Source organism: Anomaloglossus baeobatrachus, chromosome 3, assembly GCF_048569485.1.
Source record: "Anomaloglossus baeobatrachus isolate aAnoBae1 chromosome 3, aAnoBae1.hap1, whole genome shotgun sequence".
In the NCBI taxonomy this organism is placed as follows: Eukaryota; Metazoa; Chordata; class Amphibia; order Anura; family Aromobatidae; genus Anomaloglossus; species Anomaloglossus baeobatrachus.
Window position 1 is genome coordinate 57,587,436 of NC_134355.1, and position 20,413 is coordinate 57,607,848.

General features: G+C 41.8%; 1 protein-coding gene across 1 annotated transcript in view; it reads right to left on the bottom strand.

The window, feature by feature from the left end:
- Positions 1-20,413, bottom strand: part of SRBD1 (S1 RNA binding domain 1) — a 342,086-nt gene that overhangs the window by 172,560 nt on the left and 149,113 nt on the right. Inside the window, 2 exon segments of the mRNA XM_075338030.1 lie at positions 9,519-9,626; positions 18,641-18,737. Coding sequence (XP_075194145.1) covers positions 9,519-9,626; positions 18,641-18,737 — 205 coding nt within the window.

Sequence of the window (20,413 nt, forward strand, 5' to 3'; positions counted from 1 at the left end):
TGAGAGAGCGAGTGTGTGAGAGAGCGAGAGTGTGCGAGAGCGAGAGTGTGCGAGAGTGTGTGTGTGCGAGAGTGTGCGTGTGCGAGAGTGTGCGTGTGCGAGAGAGTGTGCGAGAGAGTGTACGAGAGAGTGTGCGAGAGAGTGTGCGAGAGTATATTTATATATATATATATATATATATATATATATATATACACATATATATATATATATATATATATATATACACATACATTAGGGGAAAAAAACTAAGATAATGGAATACAGATTATAAGAGGACAACTTATACTTAAAGGAATACTCAATCTATTCTTTTTAAAGTTTTGCTTTAAAGTAAAAAAAAAGTTCCTAGTATCTTGCAAAAAAGAAAGAAAAAAAAGGAGAAGCTGCCAATGCCATCTCTGGACCCTGCACGCACTTGCCGGCTCTAACACCTGTCATCCTCCGTATATCTGACAGTCGTAATAAAGGTTGACGCTACGTGTGCGGTGACAGGTGATGCCGACATTCACTGGAAAGCCCAAATCACCAGACACCAAGGGTAAAAGTGAGGCAGAGGCAGGTATATTGCCTTAGATCCGGGCGCCCACGTCCAGTAACGCGGCACGCCAAGTCTGTCCATTCATCTATGAAGCACATGCCCCGAGAACATCCTTATAGAGGAGACCACAATCAGATATCTGTCTTTAGCTTGTCGGAAAACGATGACATTTTTCAGGAGGAAAAGGGTTCAAATGGCAGGTGTCAAAGAGCCTTAGCTTCACGTGTGATGCTAGGAGGCAGGCAAAGTGCGCTCATGTCACAGCCACGCAGAGCTCTGCGCGGAGACTGCACGTCTGAAAAGAGCAAACCTCACAACCTGTTACATCAAGCCGGTGCCACAGTCTGTTACCAGAGCCGAGCTGCGTCCTGCACATTCGTCCTGAGGAGAAAATGAACGTCTTCAGACACCGACGAGAGGAGAGAAAAGCCAGTTTGACACCTCTCGGGCCTAAAGGTGACAGTTACCTGTGGGTGCTTCCCCCCCCCTTCCCTCCACTTTACGTATTGACAAGATGTGGAAACAGGTTGTGTCAGGGGGACTCAGGTGAGAAGACGTCTTTGAAAGCAAAAAAAAAAAAAAGAAAAAAGTAAGGAAACTTTTCAGCAGCCATGGAAGAGGCCACTTCTTATAAAGACAGAGAGAGAAGAGAGGAGACGCACTGCGGAGGGCACACAACACACACTGCGGAGGGCACACACGCACTGCGGAGGGCACACAGCACTGCGAAGGGCGCACACGCACTGCGGAGGGCGCACACGCTCAGCTCTACCCAGCAGTCACATTATGGGAAATGCTCCCACACGGCTCAGCTCCACCAATAAAATAAAAAGTGATAATAAAAATAATTCTCAATTCCATGGAAAGATCTTGCAGTAGAAGGGTTTTATGATTAAAAAAACACAAAGAAACAAAAATGTCCTTTACCTACCCTCCCCAGGTCCTGCACTGAATCTCCGCAGCTACTCCAGGTGTCTGTCATTGCCTGTAGCGTTGATGTCATCTAACAGCGCTGCAGACAATCACTCAGCTCAGCAACTGTGCCGGACTTTATGACACTTGCTGCTGAGCTCAAGGATTGGCCACAGAACTGTTGACATGACATTAGCGCTGCAGACAATAACAGACACTAAGAGCAGCAGAGGAGACTCAGCTGCACCCAGGTAGGGCAAATAAAGGACAGTTTACGGACAAAAAAACTGCGCCTGAAACCAGGGTTTTCCCGACAGCCCTTTAACAGACTATTCCTATTATAAAGGATATTAAAGGGAATCTGTCACCAGGTTTTTGTCACCTCATCTGAGAGCATCATAATGTAGGGGCAGAGATCTTGATTCCAACGATGTGTCACTTACTGACCTGCTTAGTGTAGTTTTGATAATCTACTGCTGATTAAACAGTGACTTTATCATTATGAGGACTAGTAAACCTGCTGCAGGTAGTCCAGCATATTCATGATCTATGTATAACCCTGCCCACACTACTGATTGGCAGCTGCTTTCTGCATATGTACAGAGTAAACGGCCTATCAGTGGTGTGGGACGGGTAATACAGAGCTCAGCATTCAAAGGACTGCTAGATCTACAGCAGAGAAAACATTGATTTTATCAAAATGACAGCAAACAGCTCAGTAAGTGACACATCGCTGGAATCAGGGTCTCTGACTCTACATTATGCTGCTCACAGATGGGGGAGCAAAAACCTGGTGACAGATTCCCTTTACAAAAATATGAGAGGTGTTCTCACGTTTGTGATTTACTGTATTACAAAGCTTGTTATATTTGCTTGTACTATTGAGTTATACAACATTTGTGGCTAGTTAATGCTGTGATATACCCACGGAGCCATGGGATTTTATGATCGGAATAACCTCTTTATAGATTTGCCATTTAGAACTGTAGGAAAATGTGGTTACGTATGCACACTAATGCTTTATTGCCATAGGGGACACAGGACATTAGAACAAGCTCACTGATGGATTTTCAGTTAACTCATTCTGCAGCCAAAAATATACAATGTGACAAACAGGCTATAAATGGCAAACGTAGAATTTTTAATGACTTTTTAGCCAAAATACATGCATAAAAACATTCCTACATCGGTTGTCCCCAGTTTTTTCCAAGACTAGTCTAGGATGTGTTACGCCACCAAAGAAGACGATGTCGCAGCCATATTGGTTTGACAAATGCGCATCACAGAAGACGACAAGTCAAGGGAATTTTTTTCTCTTACTGGGATATTTTGAACACATGCCGCACAAGGATCTCTGACATATGGAGAGACTTTACTGTGATTAGTGTAAAAATAATCAGACGGAGCGACCAATGAGCGTCAGCTCCTGGAGCAAAGAACAACCTTCTGGAATGACTTAGCGGTAAACTATAATAATAAATACGGAGGCGCGGAAAAGACAAAAAGAAAATCTATAGGTGTTTGTTTTGGCTTTAAATACAATAAACTAAACTGCATAAAAAAAAAAAAATTAAAAAATATATTTCTATAAAATCATTAAAAATTAAAATCACAGCTTTGGAGAGGTTGGCCAGGATTACAAAAACATGACTGCCTTCTTCCAAACACAGCGCCACGCCTGTCTGCAGGTGATGAGTGGTATGGTAGCTAAAATTATGTGTGCATAAATAGTGATGAGCGAACCCGAACTGTAAAGTTCAGCGTCCATACCGAACAGGAGGTGTTCAGGGTCCCAGACCCGGACACACACTTCTCTAGGAAGCTCATGTTACAGTCCAGGTTACAGAAAAAGGGTTAAATCAGAAGCAACATACTTATCGAGCCTCCCCGTCACGGTAACGCTACTTTCACTTGCAGATCAGTGATGGGGGGTATCATAGACGCCTGCCATCACTAGTATAGGCCTTAGTGGCAGCTAAGAGCTGCGATTAACCCTGGATATTAACCCGATTGCCACCGCACCAGGGCAATCAGGAAGAGACGGGTAAAGCACGGGGCTTGTCACATCTAATGGATGCAACCATTCTGGGGCGGCTGCAGGCTGCTATTCTTAGCCTGTGGGGTCCCAATAACCATGGGCCTCCCCAGGCTGAGAATACCAGCCCCCAGCTGACGGATTTATCTTGGCTTGGTATCAAAATGAGGGGGGCCAGATGTCGTTTTTTTAAATTATTTATTTAAATAGTTTTTACAAAAAAAGCTGCATGCGGTTCCTCTTATTTTGATACACAGCCAAGATAAGCACACGGCTAGGGCGTGGCTTTATTTATGCTGGTATCGATATGCAGGGGGGACCCTACGCCATTTTTTTAATTTATTTATTTTACACTCTACTATAAGCACGCAGACAGCACCTGTGATTCCAACCAAAGGCGCTGTTAGAGAGGGTGGGGCTATGGTCTAGCGGTAGCCAATCACAGCCGCCGGTGGGCGGGCACAGCAGTGAATATGTATGAGCACTGATGAGTGGACCAGGAGGTAGCGTTATAGCCGCACAGGAGGCTCGGAAATTACAATACTAACACCATTATTTACAGCACATGTTCGGGTTCCCATAGACTTGTATGGGGTTTGGCGTCCGGGCAGATATTCGGGTTCAAGTGTGTCCCAAACGTTTTTTTTTCTTTCATTCTTTTAAGTCCGGCTGGATCCACTGGACCTGAACATCTGCGGGTTCGCTCATCACTACACATAAGCTGCAATACCAATCTTAACCAACATAGATAGGAGAGGCGCTGTTTCTGTAAAAATGCATTTGTGTTTTTCTAATCCTGAAAAAGCCATTTCCATTCCAAGATCCTGGGAAGTTGACATCAGTGAACGGGATCGTCTCAAATGGAAACTACTGTAATAATTAACCCCTTGAACATCCGCTGATTTTGTTTTCGGTTTTTGTTTTTTCCTCCCCCTCTTGCAAGAGCCATAACTTTTTTATTTTTCTATCAATATAGCCATATGAGGGCTTAAGGTTTTTTTGCGGGACGAGCTGTACTTTTGAATGACACCATTCATTCTGCCCCATATTGTACTGGAAAATGTGAAAAAAATTCTGTGTAGTAAAACTGGAAAAAAAAGTGCAACTACATAATTGTTTTTTGTTTTGTTTTTTTTTTTCCACCATGTTCACTATATGGTAAAACTGGCCTGGCATTATGATTCCCCAGGTCAGTATACTGTTACCTAAGTGGTGAAAAATATTCAGGCTATGTGCGCACTTTGCGTCGAGGTAGTTGCAGTTCTAAACGCACCCTTTGGCAGAAATGGTATTTGCCAAAGTTGCTTTTGACCACAAAAATGCTATAAATACGCTTGCGTTTTTACCGCGTTTGGTCCGCGTTTTTACTGCGATTTACATGCTTTTTCATTGCTTAAAGTCAGATGCGTTTTGATGACAAATACACTGCTAAATAAAGTTTTAACATTCAAACACTATGGAAAAAATGGAAAAAAATTATAACAAATTTCAAGATTATAATCATAAACAAAATAGCTGATTTTATTAAAATGATAAATGTTTGTTAATATTTATGTATAAAATAACGGTAAATTATTGTTTTTCAGAATTTTAATTGTCGGACTGTGTGTGTAAAGGGACATATCATGCCTTTAATATAATGTAAAAAACGCAGGCAATTAAATTGTCAAAAACGCTTGTTTTCTGCATCCAAAAAGCATGTTAAACGCTAGGATTTTGATGTCGAATGCGTTTTGCAACTTTTCATTGACTCTAATGTTATGAAAACGCAGCTCAAATGGCAAAAACAATTGACATACTGCTTCTTTAAATGCTGAGTTTTTGCCCAAAAATATGCAAATTAAACGCTGCATTTTGAACAGCATTGTGTGCACAAGAAAACCCTATTTCTCATAGACTTTGCTTGGAAATCAAAATGCATGCATTTTGGCATTAAAACGCTGCAGTTGAAAACGCTGCGGAAATGCATGTAAAAACACAACGTGGGCACATAGCCTTAGATGTTTGAAGAAAATTTGTTGCCATTTTCCGAGCTGAAAAAAAAGGTTTTTTTTTCTGCCAGGAGGTGGAAATTTAGTACTGAAATCTGGTTCGGACATTTCAGCATCAATTGTGCACCTCCTGGTAGAAAATTGCATCGAAATGACGTCAACACCGTTTTTTTTGCATTTTTGAGCGAAGAGATGCAAAATTGGTGATGACATTTTTAAACCATATTCATGCACCCAATCTACACGCCACCAATCAAAAAAATGCATCAAAACTGCATGCAGTATGATGCGTTCTTTTGTTTTTTTGGCCAGGAGGTGTAGACTGGGTGCAGGAATATGGTGTAAAATTTTCAGCACCAAATCTACATCTCGTGGCAAAAAAACGTGTTTTTCTGCCAGGAGATGCAGGTCTCATCCGAGGTAAGGTCACTGAGTTTACGGAGGTCACCTGAGGTTAGGTTACCTGCGATCACAGGTGGAGGACTGTGGGAATCTCCAGCTGTGACCGCAATTACCTGAGCGATGTCACCGCTCATCGTGCGGCTCATTCATTCTCTGCTTGGAGCCCACAGCAGGCAGTCATTGTTCTGTGGCCGCTCGCTGTGAATTCAGATGTTGCAGAGCTGGAATAATCATGGGACCTAGTGTGAATTATTGACCGGGGTCTTTTGTGGTTAATAAAGTGGTGAAAGAGGGGGCTTTTTGTATTTTATTTCAAATAAAGGATTTTTTCGGTGTTTGAATTTATTTCTTTTCACTTACAGATTAGTAATGGGGGGGGGTGTCTCATAGACGCCTCCCAATACTAATCTAGGGTTTAGAGGCAGCTGTGAGATGTCATTAACCCCTTATTACCCCAATTCCCACCAAACCAGGGCAATCAAGATGAACCAAATAAAGTTTCTGCATTGTCGCATCTAATGGATGCAACAATCCTGGGCGGCTGCAGGCTGCTATTTTTAGGCTGTGCGTGGCCTAATAACCATGGGACTCACCAGCCTGAGAATACCATCCCCCAGCTGTTGGCTTTATCATGGCTCAGTATCAAAATTGGAGGGACCGTATTCCGATTTTTAAAATTATTTATTTATATTATTTAAAAAAGAAACGAAAAAAAAAAACTGCATGTGTTCCTCTTATTTTGATACACAGACAAGATAAGCGCACGGGCAGGAGGCTGTATCCTGTAGCCGTATGCTTTATCTGTGCTGGGTATCATAATATAGGGGGACACTAGGCCAATTTTATTTATTTTTACACTATTGACACAGACGGTATCGGTGATTGAAAGCAGTCAGACACGCTGTCACACAGGGTGGGAGCAGGTCTGACTGAATCAAATCAGAGACACCAGGACGGACTGCTGGTGAGAGGGGGAGCAGTGCATATGCATGAGGGATAATCAGCAGCCTTGGAAGTAGCGTTATAGCAGGGCGGGAGACTGGTAAGTATTACACACCTGCTTTGCCCTTTTTGTTTTTCCTTTATATTGTTAATTTACCTGGGTGACTGGATTCGGAATGGTTTCCTGACAACTCTGAACCGGGGGGGTAGATGCACAGGTACTAATGAACCCGCGTGTATCTAGACTGTTACAGTCTGGGTCCACGATACATATTACCTTTTCATTGTAAATTGTTTTGGGGGTGGGATATATGGGGCCAAAAAAACATCCCAATTCTGGTGGTTCAATTCTTTCTTTCCTTTTCATGACGGCAATCACCACATGGCATAAATACAGTTAGGTCCAGAAATATTTGGACAGTGACACAAGTTTTGTTATTTTAGCTGTTTACAAAAACATGTTCAGAAATACAATTATATATATAATATGGGCTGAAAGTGCACACTCCCAGCTGCAATATGAGAGTTTTCACATCCAAATCGGAGAAAGGGTTTAGGAATCATAGCTCTGTAATGCATAGCCTCCTCTTTTTCAAGGGACCAAAAGTAATTGGGCAAGGGACTCTAAGGGCTGCAATTAACTCTGAAGGCGTCTCCCTCGTTAACCTGTAATCAATGAAGTAGTTAAAAGGTCTGGGGTTGATTACAGGTGTGTGGTTTTGCATTTGGAAGCTGTTGCTGTGACCAGACAACATGCGGTCTAAGGAACTCTCAATTGAGGTGAAGCAGAACATCCTGAGGCTGAAAAAAAAGAAAAAATCCATCAGAGAGATAGCAGACATGCTTGGAGTAGCAAAATCAACAGTCGGGTACATTCTGAGAAAAAAGGAATTGACTGGTGAGCTTGGGAACTCCAAAAAGGCCTGGGCGTCCACGGATGACAACAGTGGTGGATGATCGCCGCATACTTTCTTTGGTGAAGAAGAACCACAACATCAACTGAAGTCCAGAACACTCTCAGTGAAGTAGGTGTATCTGTCTCTAAGTCAACAGTAAAGAGAAGACTCCATGAAAGTAAATACAAAGGGTTCACATCTAGATGCAAACCATTCATCAATTCCAAAAATAGACAGGCCAGAGTTAAATTTGCTGAAAAACACCTCATGAAGCCAGCTCAGTTCTGGAAAAGTATTCTATGGACAGATGAGACCAAGATCAACCTGTACCAGAATGATGGGAAGAAAAAAGTTTGGAGAAGAAAAGGAACGGCACATGATCCAAGGCACACCACATCCAATGTAAAACATGGTGGAGGCAACATGATGGCATGGGCATGCATGGCTTTCAATGGCACTGGGTCACTTGTGTTTATTGATGACATAACAGCAGACAAGAGTAGCCGGATGAATTCTGAAGTGTACCGGGATATACTTTCAGCCCAGATTCAGCCAAATGCCGCAAAGTTGATCGGACGGCGCTTCATAGTACAGATGGACAATGACCCCAAGCATACAGCCAAAGCTACCCAGGAGTTCATGAGTGCAAAAAGGTGGAACATTCTGCAATGGCCAAGTCAATCACCAGATCTTAACCCAATTGAGCATGCATTTCACTTGCTCAAATCCAGACTTAAGACGGAAAGACCCACAAACAAGCAAGACCTGAAGGCTGCGGCTGTAAAGGCCTGGCAAAGCATTAAGAAGGAGGAAACCCAGCGTTTGGTGATGTCCATGGGTTCCAGACTTAAGGCAGTGATTGCCTCCAAAGGATTCGCAACAAAATATTGAAAATAAAAATTTTTTGTTTGGGTTTGGTTTATTTGTCCAATTACTTTTGACCTCCTAAAATGTGGAGTGTTTGTAAAGAAATGTGTACAATTCCTACAATTTCTATCAGATATTTTTGTTCAAACCTTCAAATTAAACGTTACAATCTGCACTTGAATTCTGTTGTAGAGGTTTCATTTCAAATCCAATGTGGTGGCATGCAGAGCCCAACTCGCGAAAATTGTGTCACTGTCCAAATATTTATGGACCTAACTGTAATTATGATATTTTAACAATTAGAACAATTATACATGCAGCCATACTAAATGTCATTTTAGTGACATTTCAATGCTTTTTGATTATTTTGCTACTTTTTGGAGGGTGAAATTGCCAATTTAAACATAGATATGCTTTTTTTTTTTATTAGGCCTCTTAAGGGACATGAACGTGCAATCACTTGATCGCTACAATATACAGCAAAACTGTAGCACTGCAGTGCACTATACAATTATTGGTGTAATTCACTTGGCGACTTGTGGGCATCACAAATTTGTTTTTTTTTAAATGCAGTTGTCACATTAGACGGTGGCATTAACAAGGTGAAACGGATGTGATCGGAGCTAACTATTACTGCTGCGTGCCACCACCTGAGTTCAACTGCTTGGACCCCCCCCCCCATTAATCCAGAGATCGGGGATCCTAAAACAAACAGAGGTACCCATGTGTGAGCACAGCTCCATTCACTTCGATGGGACGGGACGACTGGAACAGGTATCAGCAGTGCACACTACGGCCCCGCTCACACAGGAGACTAGAGGACCTACATTTTCTGGACTGATGGGGACCACATATCATGACATCACCACCTAATGTTTATATAGTACCACTTCTTTAATAGTACATACTTTTATAACAAAACCAGGACTTACCAGTAGACGACACTGAGTGGCGCAAAAAACTTCCTTTGAATGAGATCGGCAAGGTACCTTTCAGTTTCCCTACACGCTGTACCATTTCCAATAGCGATGGTATAACAGCTGGAAAATTAAGGAGACAGAGAGAAGGATTAGTCTATAATCTCTCACTGACTACTAAAGTATGAGTACATGGTAAAATATTAAAAAAATAATTACTGACTAACGAAAAAAAAAAATCTGTCATCAAAGAATTTACTAGTAGCCAAAAAGTCTAGATAGTCTACAGGTATTCCTCCGGCCATACACATGTACATTCAAGGGGAAGAAAGGAGTATCTGCCATGAGAATTAAGGATCGGGCATGCTAAAATCCAACATGCCCAATCTTTTATAACTCCAACATCTCCTTCTGATGGGAAGTCAAGACACCCCAACATGCATTAGATGGTCAGACATTCCTAATACAATAAGTGGGTTCTTCGGATGTTGTCAATGTTTTTTGACCAACTAGAGTCATGGTGAAAGGGAATCTATAAGATACTCATAAATTTGGAACGGATAAGAGCTACTACAAGCAACTTATATACTGTGCCTGCAATCCAGCTGAAGAGGACATCAGCTATGTAAATCTCAAATTTCCTTTTCAGTTGGATGCCTGGTGGTAACTTTTGATATCCTAACTTGTTCTTTCTAATGTAGGTGACATATACCTCAAAGACTTGTGAGGCTTTTGGCTACAAAAAGTCAGATTGTGGAAGCTCTTTGCCTGAAAGCTCTGCTCTTAATCTGGCCAGATCACTGGATCCTGCCAAATACAGAGCCCCTGCGCTGCTCCGATGCTGCAGAGGGAAAGATGCCTCCTAATGCAGCATTGCAAAGAGCAAAGATCTTGCACACAGCTCAACCATACCACTCGTGTGAACTGTCACCCTTCAGGAGAGCAACACCCTTGGCAAGCAGGAAGCCAAGAGGTAGGGGAGAGGTGCGCTCCTGAAGAAAGAAGACGAGAATAACCTTTTAAGGGAACAAGTAAATTACACATCGGACCTCAATGAGAGACACGGCGAGTAATACAGAGCGAGTGGATGCGATAAAAACAATTGCATTCCACTGGGACCAATATTACTCTATGGGGCCGCTCCCATGAGCGATTATTTTCTCAGCCTTAATCGGACCGAGAAAACAGTCGGAGCATGCTGTGGGTGGAATGCGATCCGGTTCCACTTGCACCCATTCAAGTCTATGGGGTGAGAGAAACATTGCATTGCACTCACATTACAGCGGAGTGAAATGCGATTCTCGCATCAGCCGGCAACAGAAGATATTAGGGAGATGAATCCCTCCCTCTCCTCCGCAGCGCCGGCCCTCCTCTCCTCAGCTGTGGTCTGATCGCCGAATCGGACAACAGTTGAATGACACTCGGCTCCTACTGTGCTGCAAGCGTGAGTCGAGTGTCATGCGAGCACTCACACTTAATCCCCGTGTGGCCCCAGCCTAAATGTGGAAATCTTTACCCATTGTGTTTTACCTAGAGAACAAAATGGCACATCAACGGTAAATAGTAACCCCAATCATCAACCAAATGAGGGATGGATTTCAAATCACCCCAAAGATAAAAGTAAAAAAAAAGGTATATTTCATTATTTCATCTCAAACACATGATGTGACTCAGTGGTGTGTTGACCCCCACGTGATCCTATACAATCTTGACATCTAGGCTTGTTCCGGACAAGATGGCAGATGGTGTCCTAGTGAATCTCCAGACCCGGATCAGGGACTTGGACAGTCTGTGGTGCTATTTGGCAGGGCTGGATGCACTAATACATAATGTCCCAAAGGTTCTCAGTTGAATTCAGGTCTTGGGAACTTTGAGAGTCACACAATGGGTCCAATACCTATGTCATCTACATTGGCCAGGCATCGTCCTGCACCAGCATAAGGTCTCTGATAGCTACCTGAAGTCAGGGCACCGTTGGCTATTAAATGGAGATTTGTGTGAGCCTCAAGAATATGCATCCACCGACTATCACTGACCTGCTACCAACTGTCCACAACGGTTGATGTTGCAGGCAACATAACATTCACTAGAGTTTCAGTGTTACTCTGCTCTCATCTGTGAAAAGAATGGAGCGCCAATGGTGGACCTACTAATTCTGGTGTTCTCAGGTGAATGCTAATCAAGTTGTGAGTACAGGTCCCACTACAGAACATCGGCCCCTCATGCCACCTTCATGAAGTCAATTCCTGACAGTGTGGTCTGACACATGCACATCAGAAGCCACTGGAGGTCATTCTGAAGGCCTCAAGCAGTGTTCCTACTGTTCCTCCTCGCACAAAGTAGATACAGTTTCTGCTGCTGGGTTGATGCCCTTTTTTTTCCCGGCCCGGTACGACTCTTCTCTTGTATCAGCCATTGTATAGGTATTTGCCGAATGCTCTCGAGACTTTAATGGAACTTAGCAAACCATCTTGAGACATTGCGCATAGATGTGACAGTTGTCTTTCTTTGACAGGCTCAGGCCCAGAGTCTCTTATTACCATCTGAGACTCTACGTGGTTTTTTTCCTTTTGGCATGCATGGGGCGGATGTCAGTTTTACTTGCTAGCAGCAAGCTCTTTGCTTCTGCTTAGGTGTTTCCACTGATAACCACTCCAAACTCAGATAAATACCTTCTGCTCCCAGCAGAGGGCACCGGTTATTCAGAATTCATTCTGGAGCTAGGCCAGGAGCGTGAAGGTTGTGTTTGAGCTGTTGTCTGTTGTATTTTGTGTGAAAGGTACCCGATCGTTTGTAACTTTCTCTCTTTCTTTATTTACTTCCTGTGTACTGTTTGTGTCTACCCTTGTGTGTTTGGTAGTGGTGTGCTTTAACTGGATTGTACCCTCTTTTGTGTGTCCATTGTGGGGTTGTGACTTCTGTCTTGGTCTGTCCCTTTGGGTGGTGGGTGTGGAGGGAGTTACACCAGGGCCTGGACAGGAAACAGGGAGACGCTGGTGGCTCAGACCTCACTACCGTCAAGTGTACCTCTGGGATGAGGGTCAGCTCAGGGTGTACCTAGTCTGAGAATTAACTATCCAGTTAATTCCTAGTTCCCGGCATGACAATGGATGTGCCATCCTGGAGGAGCTGCAGGTAAAACTGCAGGCTACCAGTAGTAACAAATGAACCAGCAAATGCAAAAATAGAGAAGAGTCAGCCAAGAAGCATAAGGAGAGAGTAAATATTTGTGGCCACTCCCATTCCCTGTTTTGGGGCTGTCTTGCTGTTCTTGTCAAATGCTCCTATTGAATCAAATGCATCCTATCAAATGCTCACTTTCATTTGCGCCAAAGCATGAGACATTGATTCACAATCATTTCTGCTTCCTCACTGAATAAATCAATATCCCCGAAGTTTAATAGACTTCATTTAATTACATTAATGCATCCACAAATTTGCTTTAGTAATAAGGCCTAATTTCCCCCATGGAGGTGCTTGAGGAGAACCGAATATTTCCTCTCCAGCAAATTATAAATAGAATGTCCCAGTAGCCGGGTTCCCAGTGATCATCTAATACTGGGACCCTTGTGACAATGGAGTGTCTCGTTCGTCTCCCTGCGTGTAGAGACCAGTGGGAGCTTTTGGACTGGAGCCTTTCATCTGTCTCTCTACGTTTAAATGGGTTTCGTTTCTCTTGGCACTAAAGTAGCTAGGGGTTAGGTTTTCTCTTACAGCCTTTCCAAGCAGTTCCTTGCTGAGTATTTTCAGCTGCATTTACTTAGTAATCACGCCCTTCAGGATTAAATAGTGGTGTATCCCAGCAACCCTGCTGAAGATACAAAGTCATTTGGTCTCTGGCCGCCTTTGAGGAAGGTTCTGCTAAGGAAGCTTCCTTTGCTCAGGCTATATCCTTTTGGTTGTTTTGTCCCTCAGTTTGTCTTTACTTCCCTGGTGTGGTGTTAGTGCAGCGGTGAGGTCTAGTGAACCCCACCTGCTCCTCACTAGTCAGGGCTACTATAGGGTCTTCCGAGGGTCTCAGGTTCCTGTTCGGCGACAGTATAGGGACTGGTGAGGAGAGTAGGGACAGCTCAGGTGAGGTTAGGAAGTGTATATTTACCCACTCACTACTTCTAGGGCCTCCAGCTGTTTTTGTGTCCCCGGTGCCCCCCTTTTTTGGTGTTTTTGTGTTGTGCATCAGACGCATGTAGGTCTGAACACACCTTGCCATGCCTGCTACACCCGGCAAGCATGACGTGGACATAATCAGATCTGACCATTAGGTTTGTTTCTCCAGAAGACATTTCCCAAAGGAATCTGAATTTCCCAATCCGCCCAGCTTCTCACGAGACATCACCAAGTGCTGTTATAAATGCAGGAAACTTTCACCTTCATAAACAAACAGAGACGCAAAATCATTAAGTGCGTTCTTCATCTTTACACATTGACCTCGCTCTCATGATCGTATTCAGCAAACACAATTACCCGGGACTGCAGCCGACAAAACGACGGGTCAATGTAATTAACATATAATTGATCAATTAGCCTCTCTCCAATTATCCCTCCAACAACTTTTCCTTTGATAGGTATTGCCCTGAAAACATGATAATTAGCTCAGATTTAATTATGCCTGCGCTATCTATTATGTATTGCCCTGCAAATTAACCTATTTCTAATTATCAGACAGACGACGTGCTCAGACGCACATCGCCACTTCTCGGCGGCCGTGTAATTGTTGCAATGTCTTTTGCTGCTGAATGGAGATATAAGCCCCCAACGGAAGGGAGAATCAATCACTGACGGAGAATAATTAGTCTTTGGCAGCCTTGAGCAGCAATCGCTATCGGAGGATGATCGCTGATCTGACTTCTCAAGGGTTCAATGAGGAGCCCACGACTGAATATCACAAGTGGGCAAAACACCCAAAACATCTCCGACAACATCGTCTCCTATAAGAGGCTTTTGGTTTTCGACCCAAACCTAAAAGGCGTTTTCATAATCAGAAAATCTGCAAATTTGCTCCAACAAAGTGAATACGACTGAGTTGCAATACCAAAAACAAGCTGTGGACAGGGGTGGCGCTGTTTTTAAAGGAACATGTTTTAACGATAATGATTTTATTTTTTTATATAAACTAGACTTCCCAGTTCTTGGCCAACATGAATATCTCCTTGCCCCAGGTACAGCTAGGATTTTTCCTGAAGAAGGAGCTGTCACTGAAACGCGTAGATAAATAAAACTAGTTCCTTTATCTTCAGCGCAGGATTGAACCCCTTTCTTTCTCATTCAATTCTTGGTCATCTCCTTCCAGGAACCATTATTACTTAATAGGAAAGGGATATGCTTCCTCTTTAACTTTCTGATTGACATCATATTTTTGACCATAGTGTTCCCCCGTGGTCCCCACAAAGCTTCTCATGAGCCAGATCAGACACCCCATACTTTGCACTGACGAGGGGCAAGCACCCCGAAACACCGTGTCTGCAAATTGGGATTCTGATCTTGGTTATATATCCTAGGTCATATGCAAAGGATTGTTAAAAATCCACATTTGACTTTTAGGATCGCTACGTCCAATAGGTGGCGCTGCGCTAGAGTTTGTCTCCTTTACTGGAGAGACAATTTGAATATTTTTGACCATTAATATATAGGATTGTATACACTGAGTAATTACTCCCCCTATCAAATGATAGAAATTTCTTATTGGTGAGATTTCTATGAGATTAAAATCCTACTAGGGCTTATTTTCGGGGTAGGTCTTATTTTCAGGGTATTAGATCCACCTCAGAATTGTCTTTTTAACGTTTTTTTTTTTTACTTTTTTTGGTTTTTTTCACTTCTAAGGAAATAAAGTTGTTAAACCTTTTTCTATAAGTGGAAGTGCACTGCTATTTCTAAAACAAAAAACCCACCTATTTTCCTTTGGATTCTTCCACCTTGTCTAACAAAATCAGAAAAAGTGTCTTAAAGGGGTTGTCCACTATTTTTGGCCAATCCTTAGGATAGGTCATCAATGTCTGACACTCGGCACCCCCGCGGCTATCAGCCATTCTCAGTGCCGGCAGCACCAGGAAAAACCTGGTGACAGCACAGCAGCTAACATTGTGGTCCTGAATAAAAATAAAGTTTTATTTTTTACATCGTGCTTTAAAACTGAATTTGTGTGGTTATTATCCCTTTGTTAGGATTAATAGAAAAAAGGCAAAAGAAGAAATTGAACATTTTTGTGAACGTGGCTGTGCTCAGGAATGTGCTAATTGCTTTTTTTTTTTTGCTTTATTCCATTCCTTCCATATTTTTTAAGAAGGGGGGCTGTGTAGGAGAATGTGGTCAGCCATAATTTAGGTCAGAAATTGGGTAAAATATAATGGAAATCAGAAGTCTCTTTTTGGTGGGCAGACAGCCCAGGATGTACCAGATTTATTAAGAGGTGAGCAGCACTTAATAAAACCGTTTTGTACTCCGACGGGCTTTTGCTGGTGTAGCCCTCAGTTAAAGTCAGACCATTGCTTCTATATCTGAGACCATTGCTTCTATATCTGAGACCACTGCTTCTATATTGAAGAACATTGCTTCTATATCTGAGACCATTGTTTCTATATCTAAGAACATTGCTTCTATATCGGAGACCATTGCTTTTATTGCTTCTATATTGAAGACCATTGCTTCTATTACCGAGCCCATTGCTTCTATATCTGAGACCATTGCTTCTATTGCTTCTATGCGTCTATATTTAAGACCATTGCTTCTATATCTGAGACCATTGCTTCTATATCTGAGAACATTGCTTCTATTGCTTCTATATGTGAGAACATTGCTTCTATGCTTCTATAATCGGAGACCATTGCTTCTATTGCTTCTATATCTGAGACCACTGCGTCTATATCTGAGACCATTGCTTCTATATTGAAGACCATAGCTTCTATATCTAAGAACATTGCTTCTATATCGGAGACCATTGCTTCTATATCTAAGAACATTGCTTCTATATCGGAGACCATTGCTTTTATTGCTTCTATATTGAAGACCATTGCTTCTATTACCGAGCCCATTGCTTCTATATCTGAGACCATTGCTTCTATTGCTTCTATGCGTCTATATTTAAGACCATTGCTTCTATATCTGAGACCATTGCTTCTATATCTGAGAACATTGCTTCTATTGCTTCTATATGTGAGAACATTGCTTCTATGCTTCTATAATCGGAGACCATTGCTTCTATTGCTTCTATATCTGAGACCACTGCTTCTATATCTGAGACCATTGCTTCTATATTGAAGACCACTGCTTCTATATTGAAGAACATTGCTTCTATATCGGAGACCATTGTTTCTATATCTAAGAACATTGCTTCTATATCGGAGACCATTGCTTTTATTGCTTCTATATTGAAGACCATTGCTTCTATTACCGAGCCCATTGCTTCTATATCTGAGACCATTGCTTCTATTGCTTCTATGCGTCTATATTTAAGACCATTGCTTCTATATCTGAGACCATTGCTTCTATATCTGAGAACATTGCTTCTATTGCTTCTATATGTGAGAACATTGCTTCTATGCTTCTATAATCGGAGACCATTGCTTCTATTGCTTCTATATCTGAGACCACTGCTTCTATATCTGAGACCATTGCTTCTATATTGAAGACCATAACTTCTATATCTAAGAACATTGCTTCTATATCGGAGACCATTGCTTCTATTGCTTCTATATTGAAGACCATTGCTTCTATATCTGAGACCATTGCTTCTATATCTGAGAACATTGCTTCTATACCGGAGACCATTGCTTCTATATCGGAGACCATTGCTTCTATTGCTTCTATATTGAAGACCATTGCTTCTATATCTGAGACCATTGCTTCTATATCTGAGAACATTGCTGCTATGCTTCTATATCGGAGACTATTGCTTCTATTGCTTCTATATCGGAGACCTCTGCTTCTATATCCGAGACCATTGCTTCTATTGCTTCTATATTGAAGACCATTGCTTTTATATCTGAGAACATTGCTTCTATATCGGAGACCATTGCTTCTATTACCGAGACCATTGCTTCTATTACCGAGACCATTGCTTCTATATCTGAGACCATTGCTTCTATATCTGAGACCATTGCTTCTATATCTGAGACCATTGCTTCTATATCTGAGACCATTGCTTCTATTGCTTCTATATTGAAGGCCATTGCTTCTATATTGGAGACCATTGCTTCTATTGCTTCTATATCTAAGAACATCGCTTCTATGCTTCTATATTGAAGACCATTGCTTCTATTACAGAGCTTATTGCTTCTATATCTGAGACCATTGCTTCTATTGCTTTTATGCTTCTATATTGAAGACTATTGCTTCTATATCTGAGACCATTGCTTCTATATCTGAGAACATTGCTTCTATTGCTTCTATATCTGAGAACATTGCTTCTATGCTTCTATATCTGAGGCCACTGCTTCTATATCTGAGACCACTGCTTCTATATCTGAGACCATTGCTTCTATTGCTTCTATATTGAAGACCATAGCTTCTATATCTGAGACCATTGCTTCTATATCTGAGAACATTGCTTTTATTGCTTCTATATTGAAGACCATTGCTTCTATATCTGAGACCATTGCTTCTATTGCTTCTATATTGCTGCTATGCTTGCTGCTATGCTTCTATATCGGAGACCATTGCTTCTATTGCTTCTATATCTGAGACCACTGCTTCTATATCCGAGACCATTGCTTCTATTGCTTCTATATTGAAGACCATTGCTTCTATATCTGAGACCATTGCTTCTATATCTGAGATCATTGCTTCTATATCGGAGACCATTGCTTCCATTACCAAGACCATTGCTTCTATTACTGAGACCATTGCTTCTATATCTGAGACCATTGCTTCTATATATGAGACCATTGCTTCTATATCTGAGACCATTGCTTCTATATTGAAGACCATTGCTTCTATATTGAAGACCATTGCTTCTATTGCTTCTATATCTAAGAACATTGCTTCTATGCTTCTATATTGGAGACCATTGCTTCTATTACTTCTATATCTGAGACCATTGCTTCTATATCTGAGACCATTGCTTCTATTGCTTCTATGACCCCCAGAGGGACAGGACAGATCAACTGCACACATAGTTGGGTATAATAAGTTGTGCTTACTTGAAATTCAGCAAAAGTTTTCTAATTTTTTCGGCTTCTTGCATGCTGCGCCCATGTCCTGTGTGTAAATACACAACATCTGTATGAAGAATTTGATCTGGAAGAAGAAGAAAAAAAAAAAAAAAGTATAAAAGATCATATAGACCCATTCAATGCGAATGACAGTGTCCCTCCAGTTATATCAGTACGTAGGACAACGTTGGAATTATGTGGAGAGGAAATCTGCATTCTGCACAAAATTATAGATTACAATTTGATTTCTTCGCTGCAGCTCTTATCAGAATATGTCCTGTAAATTGAGATATTGGGGAGCTGGGTGAATTTTTCCATAGAAAATTTGCCTAGTTTAGAGATGATATAATCTCCCCCTCCTCTACTTCCTATAACTCTGTCTTGTTTAGGCCGTGAAACGATTGACGATCACTCATATATGAGGTGATCAGTCATCCTTTATTGGCCCGTTTATATTATGAGCAGAGAACGAACGGTAATACAATCATGGAATAGGAAGTACACCCCCTGTTTACACAGCGGCCATGTCCCTGCCTTTGATGCGGGCTCACACGTTGAGCCCGCATCTTTCCCCGCACTTAATGGATGATCAGCCATCAGGCTGGCTCTATCAAACACATCCGAGATCCATCTAGAGCTGTTAACCAGTTAAATGCCACTGTCAATTGATCCCGCCCACCATCACACCGGTCATGTGATTGGGAGGAGGGGGGGCACCAATGGGTTATCAAGACAGCTGGCGGTCAAATGATGACCCCAATATCCATGACCACGATCATCCTGTATTCATAGGAGATTTGTGCTATACAGTGTAGTGCTGATGCACTGCCATGTATAGCTCAGGTGATCGGCCAATCGCAGCTTCAAGTCCCCTAAGGCGACTATTCAATGCAATAAAAAGTTTAAAAAGACTCAAAACACCAGAATTACATTTTGGGGGGTTGCTGCAGCATTGCAATAAAAAGGTGATCAAAACATTGAATCGACCCCAGAATTGGTATCAGTGAAAAGGTCATCTCAGGGACCAAAACAAATAAGCCCTCACACAGCCCCATATTCTAAAAAAAGAGAACATTATGGGTCTCGGAAAATAGCAACAAAAGCTAAACATTTTTTCGGTTTTTTTTTTTTTTGTTTGTTTTTTTTAATTTTCTAAATAAAAAATTCACCAGATAAATAAAAAAAACAATACGTTTGGTATCTGCATACTCTTACTGGCCTGGGGAATCACTCTGCCAGGTTAGTTTTACCATTTTTTTTGCAATTTCACCACACCGGAATTTCTTTTCCTGTTTTCCAGTACAACATGGGGCACACTGAATGGTGTCATTCAAAAGTACAACTCGTCCTTCAAATACAAACCCTCCTATTGCTATACTAACAGAAACATAAAATAAAAAAATAATAAATAAAAAAAAAGCCATGGAAGAAGAGAAGGAAAACACAAGCAAACAGCAAATTGCCCGGGGGTGAAGGGTATAGTAAGCCTAAAAATTATTTCACCAAACGAGGATAACACGCACATATAATGTGTGGATGACGGGTTGACACACGGATAACGCACATATAATGTGTGGATGACGGGATGACATGCGTATACAATGTGTGCATGATAGGATAATAAAAATAAACACAGATGGCCAAAACGGACCGTGCCACACTAATGTATTTTAATACGGATGTGTGATGGGGGCCTTAGATAGGAGACAAAACTCCCCTGTGAGAAAAATAGTGGCGGTCATATTAGTCACATTTCCCAAG